At 28.2% G+C, this 12,337-nt stretch overlaps 1 protein-coding gene across 1 annotated transcript; it reads left to right on the top strand.

Annotated features, from left to right (window-relative positions):
* Positions 1–5,041: 5,041 nt before the first annotated feature.
* LOC120087662 lies at positions 5,042–5,918 on the top strand. The gene is made up of 3 exons (XM_039044509.1): positions 5,042–5,120; positions 5,344–5,425; positions 5,518–5,918. Exons 1-3 carry the CDS (start codon positions 5,115–5,117, stop codon positions 5,784–5,786), a joined length of 357 nt encoding a protein of 118 aa, XP_038900437.1. The 5' UTR covers positions 5,042–5,114; the 3' UTR covers positions 5,787–5,918.
* The last annotated feature ends 6,419 nt before the right edge of the window (positions 5,919–12,337 follow it).

Below are 12,337 nucleotides of genomic sequence, written 5' to 3' on the forward strand. Positions count from 1 at the left end.
ATCAATAGTATATTAGTAGTCCTTAAAAATTCAGTTTATGTATATTTTTAGTGTATCAATAGTATAACACTCTTGGTGTATAAACAGTATATCAATACTTATTCAAAATTCAATTTCAAGTACATATATTATTAGTGTATCAATAGTGATAGTTTCACTTATTCAAAATTCATTGTCTAAAGTAGAAATTAGCTTATCAATGTTGTATCAGTGCTCACAAAAATCTAATTTTAGTATATCATTAATGTTTCAGTACTATATCAAAATTTCTTATAAATAAAAATTTAAATATAACATTGATGTATTATAATATATATTAACATTGACTCAAAATTCATTTCAAATATAAAACATTGTTGTATCATTGGTATATTCAGTACTTCTTAAAAAAAATATTCTTTAAGTTAATCAATAACAAATCATCATATGTTTAAAATTCAATTTTAAGTGTACTAACATTCATATACCAATAATTTATCAACATTCATTCAAAATGATTACTAACATAACATATTGAACTATTATAAACTGATCATAATGTACGTACTAGAAAAATAATATTTTATAATAGACGAATAAGGATTGAAACTAAGTCCACAAATAAAAGTAAATGAACAAGCCCTTCTTGAGTGATAAATATGGTTTGTGAATGATAAATTTGGTATATTCATTGAATAATTTATTAATTTATATTTAGTAAATCAGTCATAGTCCACAAATAATAGCAAACACATAAGCACTTGTTGACTAATAAATACGATATATGAATGATAATTTTGATATGTCAATTGTATAACTTATTTACTTTTTGTTTGGTATATTAGTCAAGTGAAATACCGTATAAAGTATATCAAATGATTGATATACTAGCTATAAAATATTTTAGATATATTATTGATATACATGCTGATATACCAATTGGAGTAAATTTGAAATAATTAAAAATGAAAATTTGCTTCAATGTTTTTGCTATATTTGTAAATTTTTAAAAATCATTGCTAAATTTGTAAATATAAGAATATCATTTTTTTAATCATTCTTGCAAGTGCCCCAATTATATATTATATTATATTTTAGGATGACCAAAATTCTATTGGCTTACGAGCTAGTAGCTTGAGTATTATTTACAACATGATATTTTAATATCCCAAAGTCTTACTTTATAGAGTCAAATTTTAATGTAAATTTTATATCTTGTTGATGAAAACTAAGGTTAGTTGATTGGGTTGTATGGAGTAGAATAATAGAGAAAGAACTTGAATAAGTAAACTTAACACTTGTATGTATATATATGTATGTATGTATGTATGTATATATATATATATATATATAACTATGCAAGAAAAAATACAACAGACAATGAAATCGGAAAAGTCCTGCTGACAAAAAAATCTTCTACCGAATCAACTGTCTTTCACGTTAGAGATGTCATTGAAAATGCCATAACAAGTTATGACATACGTTATAAAACATGTTCAAGTTTTGTATGTAATATATAAGCCAATCATACTGCAATTACAAATACCCAAATAATCTTACATAAATATATTGTTCAAGTTTTGTCTGTAATAAATTAGTCAATCATACTACGATAACAAACACTCTAACAAATTTGAATTATATTAACACCTAAAAATAGAAAGCTTTAAAAGCAAAATAAAAATTAACCATATGAGTGTAACTCAATATATTAAGATATCTACTATTTTCTTCGATTAGAGAGTTCAAATCCCCAAATGTACATATTTATTATTAAAAAAAAAAGATAAAATATAAAAATATTGATTGATATGACAATTCAACATGAATTTAATGTCAATTCTAGGTTTAGAACATTTGTATTGATGGGATAAATTTTGAGGTCCCAATTTTAATAGAAGGAGAATTTTCAAAAATAGAAAAATAAGGGAAAAATATTTAGACAAATAGAAAAATTTAATAATTTAATGCCAAATTATAGACCAAGTGATAGTAATTTTTGGCAGTTTTATCCCTAGTTTTGAAATAGTAATTATTATAATCATAGACAATGGAAGACCAAGTGATAGAACACTATAATTATCTATCGCTAGTGTCTATTTATGATAGACAGTGATAGACTACTATCAATTGCATATAATAGATATCATTTTGTTGTTGCTAGTTTTTTTTCTTCTTTTTTTACTTTTAGATAGTTTATGATACATATACTAAACATTGTTATAGGTAATTTTGTTGCTTTTAGATAGTTGTGATAGACATTTTTATTAATGTCTATCATAGATAATCTATCAACGTCTATCAGTGATAGAAACTGATACAAGTCTATCACTATAGATGTTGATAGATGTCTATCAGTGATAGAAACTGATAGAGGTCGATCATCGATACTATCGGTGATAGAAACTAATACAAATCTATCATTGATAGAGATTGATAGAAGTCTATCAGTATTTTTTTTTATTTGTTTACTATTTATATAAATAGTTTAACAATTTTTCTATGATCTTCACCTCGCAACAATTAAAATCTATATTTAGGAGAAGAAATCAACCTACAAGATAGAAAGATCTGTACACTAATGTAATGTTTTCAACATATGCTTCGATGCTTAAGTGAGATAGTAAATAGATATGACAAGTAGAGAGTTTTAGAGTTGAGAATAAACTTACCCTAATCTAGACCTATGTTGGTGTCTTTATGGGGACTAATGACCTAGATCTCTCGTTCCAAGTTTTCGAGCTACTCTCGGATCACCTTCTTTTTCATCGGGTCTGGGCATGTGAGGAGGGCAGCCAAACAAGCGATCTTGCGTGTTGGGCTCGACCTCAACCTTGAGTTGAGCGTGTTGGCCCAAGTCAACTCTTCCATTCAGGCCCATTCCGGTCTTGGGGTATCGTCTCTAGCCTAGATCCTATTATTTTCTTAACTTTGTTGTCTTCGTTGCTGTACTATGTGAATTATATCATTTGGTCTAAAATCATCTATATAAAATGTTTTAACTAATTGGTCAATGCATATAAAATAATATTTTTGAAGGTTAAGTTATCGTTATACTATTATTCAATTGGTAAGCTATCAAAGTAAGAATAAGGTGATGACAATAATATATGACGTTTCAAATTAAATTAGAATCATAAGATGTGCCCAAGATGGGACCCTTAATGGAGAATGGAGATATTTTTCTATGTTTTTCCGACAACCCAGCTACAAGACCAGCTGTTCAATGGTTGAACAATATTATTTTTCAATGTGAATAAAGAAAAAAAAAAAAAAAAAAAAAAACCAATATTACTTCACATAATCATGTGTTCATATTTAATGGAAAACGTAGTAAAGTTTCTAGTGGTTGAGATTGTAAATTGATTGTGCGCAATTAGGTTCTACTTGGTTTAACTTTTTGGGGTTTTATTTTGAAAAGAAAAAAATCATCTTGAAAATAATTGTGTTGTCTAACAACAACTCGACATAATTGTTAAAGAAATAAGTATATGAAATAAGTTGGTTTGAGAAAAACACTTTAAATCAACTTTAAAAAAATGAATTTTGAGTGTTTAATGATTAATTTGTCCCTGTAATACATAAAAATACCAAAATACCCTCAACAGTCATCTACCTCACTTCCACCATGGTTGATGCTAGCTATCACTACCCTCCGCCAATCACCTCCAGTAACCATCTCTGACAATCAACTTCGACGGTTACCTTTGACTAACTACTCCAATGACGACCATCACCAACTCTGGCAACAACCTCCGATGACCAACTTTGGTGACAATCTCGCAACCACCATCGCTAATTCCGATGACAACTACCATCAATGAAAAAATCTGGTAACAATCTCTAGCGACCACTTCCAACGACCACCTCTAATGACCAACTTTGACAACCAACTTCAACAACAGCTACCTTCAATGACCAGCTTTAGTGACCACCTTCGTCGACTAATTGCATCGAATACCTCCAACAACCAACTCTTAAGTCCTAACAACTTACTCTATTGAACAATTAGACCGACCGTGTGTTAAAAGAACAAAGGGAAAAAAACCTCGGGTAAAGAAAGTGTTTAAATTTTAAGTTATTAATTCATAATTTTAATAGTCGTCCTTTATAGTTTGATATTATTAGTAGAAACAATTTTAATATATAGCAAACTAATCAGGTACGTAAAATCACTTTTTGAGAAAAAAATGCAATCAAACATATTGTATTTTATATTAAATAGTTTTTACCAAAAATGCTTAAATGAATATGATTTTTTGAAAAATACATTTTGTCTTGGCCAATTACGTACTCTCAATTTATAACATATAAAAAAATTAACAAGTTGATATTAAGTTGGAGTTTGTCAACATATGGAGTGAAAGATTTGAACCTCATAAATTATTGAATAAAGAAAACAAATAAAAACTGATTAAATCATATCAATTAACTTCAAGGCTTAAAATGTCGATGTTGATGGAAATGTCGATGAAAATGTCAATAACATGTCCATATCACTAAAATCTATATTTGAAAAAAATTACAAACAAACAAACAAATTTAAGAAATAGGTAAATAAATTTTTACTATTTCGTTGTTCGAAAAATTCTTATAAATAGAAAAATCCTAAAAATATTTAGAATTTAGATAAAAAAATTCTATTTACGGGTCTAAAGTGTAAAGCGTAAATATACTTTTACATATTTTTTTATAATTAAAAGTTTAAATTAGCTAGAATATTTACTATTTATAATATATTTTTGTTAGTTTCATTTTGTATTTTATATGTCTCATATATTTTTTTCTGTCTCATCTAGATGGCAACCATAAAGATCCAAAACTATCAACCTAAACCCATAACTATATCTTTATTTTATTATTATTATTATTATTTGGTTAAAATCTATACAGATATTGACTTTGTGTTGAATTATTCTTCGTCGTTTGAATCTTTAAAATGCGCGTTCTAGGAAACACTCGTGTACGGTACACCCCAACCAAGTTGCATTTCAATGCAAAAAATCGCTTATAAATATTAAAACCCAAAACCCCCCACTTTCTCATCCACTCAACTCCCAACCAAATACCTTCCTATTTCTCTTTCTACAAGTTTTGTACGGACACTTTATTCTCTCTCTTCAACTCCAACCAAAATGAAGGTATGTACGTTAGAAATACTACTTTTATCGATTAGTTTCTTTATTTTTTTTTACACATTTTATAATATGTTTTCAAAATTTAAGCTAAATCTTTGAAAAGTTTGTTTTGTTCTTAGAATCTAATTAAACACGGTTTTCGAAAAACAGAAAACTACAATTAAAACAGTTATCAAATGGAGTTTTAACTTTTAACTCATATCGTATATCACTTTAACAATCGTAGCAAAAGATAGTGATTCGAGTGTCGATGAAAAGGGGGCCTAAGTATCGCAGCAAAGCTTTGAAGATTGCATCATCTGTTAAAGGTAATTAAACACACACACATATATATATATAACATTTAGATTTTGAAAATTTAAACAATCCAAGAAGAATTAATTTACAATGAAAATCACAGGGAACGTTGAGACAATTAGCTTGGTAGGAGATGATAAAGATAAAGTAGAGGTAGTTGGAGATCTTGATCCAATAGAACTCACTAAATTGCTGCGGAAGAGTTTCGGTTCTGCACAGTTAGAGTCGGTGAATGCAGTCGAAGAGAAAGATAAAGACAAAGATAAAGATAAAGAACTTGGTATAACGTGGACATGTACGTGGGGTGTGCCTCATCAATCATCTCAATGCTATTGCTACCTTGGCCCTTACCCTTCTTATTCCATATGGTGATTTATGCTTGATGGGGGCAAATTTATAGTCATCCATACAACTGTGATGAATATATATATATATATTCCACATTTCTCCTTTTTAGTTTGTGTGAATTATTCTTTGTTCTTCCTCCAATATAATATATTTATTTTCGCCATAATTTGAAACGTGATTTTTTTTTCTTTCTAGAATGGTTGTATCTAGATGATTATCTCATGTACTCGAGTAAAGACTAATGTATATATGTGTGTGTAAAATCATGGGAGTAAGGTTTTACATTGTTTTTTCCCCAAGAATTATTTCTCAATTCCTTTATAAAAAGGATTATCTTTCACTTTACACACGTAAAACTATCATGGGCATTTGATTCATGATATAAGAGGTAAGAATAGAAAATAATATTTTATCACCATATTTGGTATAAGCTATGAAGCACAGATACTTCATGTGAGGCAAAAAATCAGTATCAGACACGTATCGGATATTGATACTTCCAGATACTTCCCAGATATGTATCTGACACGCGATTTGACGTATTTATACTTTCAGATACTTTCAAGATACGTATCTGATACGTGATTTGACGTATCTATTTCTATGTATATTTTTTTTAAGAAAAAAGACAAGTAACTCATTTGATCTTTCCCAATCTAAAATTAGGCAACCTATTTAAAAAGCTCACTACTCGAGTCCAAAACTAAAAGAAAAAAAAAAATAACGGACCAAACCCTAGACTAGAATCATCTAATCCCCATCTTCACATTTGAATCCCCATAAAGTCCACCAAAATATAAACCATTTGGATATCTTCAACAATAAGTTCTTCGTTTATCTTCATACTTCTTTCTCTAATCTTCTTCTTCTTCTTTGCAATATGAGTCACTTTTCTATTGCATTTTAGTAACTATTGTACTTCAACATCTTAGACATTGCTCTTTTTTTTTTGTATTGTATTTCAGTGTTTGTATTCTATTTTGTGTTATTGTTATTAACTTGTATGCTAAATTTATTTATATCCTAGATTTTAAAGGAAAAAATGTATCTTCAACGTATCTGTATCCTCATTTTTTAGAAATATATATATTAAAAAAATATATAAAAAAATGGTGCATTCTTACACGTATCCGTATCTTAGTTTTTTAGAAATTGACGAATCTCCGTATCTGATCATATCTGTATCGTGTAGCCGTATGTGTGTCTGTGCTTCATAGGGTATAAGTTTTCAACATTGAGAATGAGAATATCTTATTCTAAAACACTTTATATTCTCATCGGTTGGGGTTTTTCATTATCACCCAAATAAGGTGGATTTTCTCAATTTCCAATGATTTTTCTCTCTCATACTTTTTATCTTTTCACTATATTTATTTTTTAGAATTATTAATTAGTCTTTAGAAAAATAATAATTAATTAACTAATAATAAAATAAGTTTTCTTTTTAATTAAACAAACTTGTACAGTTGTGCTTCTAGTTTTAATATATAATCATAGTTATTTTTAAAAATAAAGAACATTGTTTGATGATTTAAAATCAATTAGTTTATATAAACTTCTTTTTTATATACATAAGACTTATAATTGACATTAGACAATTACCTAATTAACTCTTCAATTAACAAAACTACTGAAAAAAGAAAGAAAAAATATATCTTTAAATTAATTACCAACATTTTTTTTTTAATAAAACTTGATAATATAACTGTGCAATATAAAAATTTTAATTGATAATAATTATATTAAACTGGAGAGTGAGTGGGTAAATTTAATTAAATTTAAATGGCTTAAAATTGATTTAATTACTTAATGTAATGAAAATAAATTAACAAACAAAAATTAATTATTGAAATTAATTTTGATTAATTTTATACTTTGTAATTGCATAAAAAGATATAACACATTTCCAGACATCTTATTCTCATTTCCATATCAGACATTTTATTCCCAGACATCTTATTCTCATACATCTATAAAATTTTAAATCAAATAGCCCGTTGAAGATAATGTAAACTATTCAAACTCAGTGAAAAAATTGACTTAATTATAACAATTAATGCATGTAAATAAACATTTTTAAGCAAAATATAAGTCGCCACTTGAATAATATAGATTAATTCTTTTATATATATACACACTTTTATATATAAATTCAAGTTTAAGATGCAATTTATTTTCATTTGCATTTGGAATTGATGGTCAAAGCGGTGAATCTAAGACTTACATATTTTCCTTTTAAAAAATTGTTTATTTTACATCATGATGTTCAATTATACATTACATCTTCTTTAAGCAAGTACATAATAAATGTGCATTTCTACTAACAACAAATAAATATATTCGAGGTTGTAGGACCATATTATTATTTGTAATTAATTAATTTTTTGTTCGAAACTATTAATTAGTCATCTATTAGCCTAGCAAAATATTTAATAAACATTAGATTTTTACAATACGGTGAAAAAAAGCGAAACATTCTTGAATATCGAAACATACAAAAAAATTTTTATTATGTAAATTAAATTCATGGTTAGAAACTTCAAATTAGATTGAAACCATCAAATTCGATGATGTTTCATGTACGAATATAACTTATATAAAAATTAAATTTATAGCTTATTCAATTTCAATGAACTATATGTTCGATTTTTGTCAGGTAGCAACTTAGTTGAGTTAAATTTGACAAATGTTTCAATTGTTTATTTATTTGATTTTATTTTGTATTTTGGAGAGTTACAAAGTTGCTAGTATATAAATAGCAATTTGTTTCTTCGTTTGGGTATCCCATTCCAATTTAAAAAGTTCTCTCATTTCTTTTTTTTTTATTTTTTTTTATCTTGAGTTGAGTTGAGTTGAAAGTAAGTATCCAATAGTTCTATCAGATCTGAGTAGTTTGAGGTTGCAATTCCATCGAAATTAATCGTTGTATCTTGTTGAGACGATATATCTTTGTAGGTTGCTTGCAGCGTATGGGCAGTGAATAATTATCTTCAACATAACACTTATAAGAAGTGTGTCTCGACTACCGATTTATGTTTCTACAAGATATTAAGTGTTTTATAACTTTGTGATATTTCAAACTACCACATTTGTTACTCCACCTCACTTTTGAGTTTAAACATTATAATTTTATACAATGTGTGTATTGTAATTTTTGTAGGTAGTTGAGGTGTAATAAGTTTGATAGTACATTCAGTTCTTATCATTATTTCCTCCAACAACAAAAATTTTAAAAATTATTTAAAAAATATATGAATAATTAAATAAATGGATTCATTCGTATTTCTTTTCATTTTTCTTTTTTTAGTGCAACAACTATGTGAATCGAAATCAAACCTACAACCTCTAATATTATAGGAAAAAAGGTCTATGATAGCTTCAAAAGAACGCCATAGGTATTTTATGCAAAATCCTAACAACCTATACTATAAAAAGTTTGGGGTTTTTTATAGCATTTGTAAAATGTTATAAAAAAATCCAAACTTTTTTTAATAGCATTTACTTACATGCTATAAAAATTCTTCTTTTATAGTACTTGTTAAGTGCTATGAATTGCTAGACTTTTAATAGCAATTCGTAAAACCTATAAATACCATCTTTAAATAGTCTATTTAATATTTGTACAATGAAAGATGTATTTTAAAAAAGCTATAAAAATATTTTTATAACCAAAATATGCAGTTATCATTTACCATTTATAGCATTTATTTGCAACTCTAATTAATTATTTAATGAAAGCAATAAACCTTGTTTAATTTTTTTTTCTTTTCATAGCTTTCATAAACTTTTTACAGCTTTAATGAATGCTTACAATTGCATCTTTTATAGCTTCATGAATATGATCATATTGCTATTATTATATATATGTTTTATATCTTGCTACATATGAAAAGTTAAATAAAAATTGCATATAATCTACATAATCAAAATACATATTTACAAGTAAGTATTCATACAAGATTCATATTGCCCAAAAAATTATATAGTAATGAGTATCATACATTTGGATATGAAACAAAATATAAACTCTATAAATAACAAAGTATGTTGATAATAAAAATCTAAATAACTCCAACTTAGTAGTATTTTGGTCTAGACATTGTATGCATTATTGATTGTTCTTCATTAACCTACAAAAAGTCATTAAGTGATAAAAATTAAGTGAATGATTGAAATAAAGAAATAAAATATAAATAGATATACATACAGATTAAAACTCTGTTGAGACTTAGAAGGTCATGCAATTGTACTACCAAATTACCAATAGCATCTTCATTCGAGTTTGGCCTCCATGGAGAGGGCTAAATTTGTTGTCTCTCCTTCAATTGTCTCTTCTAAAAATGAAACATAACAAACAATTAGTGTTGGGAATATGGAGTCCCACATTGGTGAGATAAAGGGATGATCATAGGTATGTAAATGAGAACAACTATCTCCATTGATATGAGGCATTTTGGGGTGAAACAACCATGAGGTTTATGCTCAAAGTGGACAATATCATAACACTGTGCAGATAATTGGAGGGTCATTATCCTTATTAAGTGGTATCAGAGCTCCATTCGATCCAAAGAAGGTGTGTGGTAGTGTGCTAACTTATTCTTTATTCAGGATAATGTATTGTTGAGGTTAATTTGACGTATGGCTTCGTTATCAACACGGTTCGAAGTTGTTAAATTTTATGCGAAGGGTGATTTCGGGTATGGATGAAAGAGATTAGAGCTCTTTTGGTACAACAAAAGGTAGCTAAAATGTTAGACGAAAATGACCTTCCACTAGTAATTACAAGAGCTGAGAAAAAGGATATGGATGAGATAGCCTATTCGACGATAATTCTGTATCTTTCAGATGGAGTGCTTGGGCTAGTTTATGAAGCTACTACTACAGTGGAGTTATGAAAAAAAATAGAAAGTCATTATTTGACTAAGTGCTTGTCAAATAAATTATATCTAAAATATTTTTTTGGATATAAGATGGATTCTAGTAAAGGCTTAGAAGAGAATTTGGATGAATTCCAAAAGATTATATTTGATCTCAATAACATTGGTGAGAAGGTATCGGATGAAAATCAAGTTGTTATTCTTTTGAATTCATTATTTGAATTATATCGAGAAGTTAAGGCATCTATTAAATACGGACAGGATTCAATGTCCATGGATATAGTGTTGGATTCCTTGAGAACTAAAAACCTCGAGAGTAAAAAGGAAGGATGGAGAGTTAAGTAATGACCCAACCTTTCGAGTACTCTGACAAGGTTCATTACTCATAATTACGCATTCACATTAAAACATTTTGACTATTGAAGTAAAATTCATTAAAACAATGTAGACAACTTGCAAAATAATTTATAATTTTAATAAAATAACAAATAGATAAAATCCATTACTCGGGGCCCCTAAAAATATTTACAAAGAAAACATTCAAAATAATAAAATATTCTATCTAACCTTAAAAACCTAATTTCAAAACATTCAAATAACTTAAAAAAAACGTAACATAAACTCAACGAAAATGATTTTCTTTGTCCCATATGGCATGATCACTGGTCCCTCTCCTCACTCGCCGGTCTGGTCCCGTCCTTATCTTAAAAAAAACATAAAAATATGAAAGGTTGAGTATAAAAATACTCAATAAGTAACCCGACCACTAGGGTCAGGCTATGCATTTAAATCCGATAAATGCGAACATTTGAGGCACACACATAATAATTAATCACCGTCAGGTAGGCGTCTAGTGAACGGTTTAACCCACCCTAACATGGAGCTGTAACATGGTTATGAACTTTTCAGTCCACGGAGCTGTAATATAGTTTTGAATTCGTCAATTCACGAAGATGTCATAAAGTTGTAAACTCGTCAGTTCACGGAGCTATCATATAGGAGCTGTCATAAGGTTGTGAACTCGTCAGTTCACAGAGCTATCATATAGTTGTGAACTCGTCAGTTCACGAAGCTATCATATAGGAGCTGTCATAAGGTTGTGAACTCGTCAGTTCACAGAGCTATCATATAGGAGCTGTCATATTATTATGTTAGGAGGGCAACCGACACTAACATTACGTGGCATCTATCCTATCGTAAAAAACATCTAAACATAACTCATGTACATATATTAGGATCCCATGCACATAACATATCAATAAGCTCATACGTTCACAAACATGTCAAATAGATCTAGATCATGCTTATGCATTCTTGTAAAATATCTTATAAAACAAGATCATGCTCAAACTTCATAACATACCCAAAAAACTGAACAGTCACATGATCATATATCTGTTGGGATTGATGCCCTAAACTCTCGTTAGGTCCTATAGTTTGTAAACACTGTATTAAAAAAACGCTCGTGATGTAATAATATATTATATTTTCTTAACTATTATCTATGAAACATTGGATGTTTTAATTGCTTTACCACAAACTAATAAACTAAGATCCCTGGTTGTCATTGTAACTTAAGCATGTATGTGGAGACATACAGGTGGATCATGCCTTAAGTGATAACCAAAATGGTCTATAGTATATGGATATAGGAGTGAAACCTTATCCTGGTAAGGCTATGGATGCGACCCACTTTGT

The sequence above is a fragment of the Benincasa hispida genome, chromosome 10 (genome assembly GCF_009727055.1).
Source record: "Benincasa hispida cultivar B227 chromosome 10, ASM972705v1, whole genome shotgun sequence".
NCBI classification, from domain to species: domain Eukaryota; kingdom Viridiplantae; phylum Streptophyta; class Magnoliopsida; order Cucurbitales; family Cucurbitaceae; genus Benincasa; species Benincasa hispida.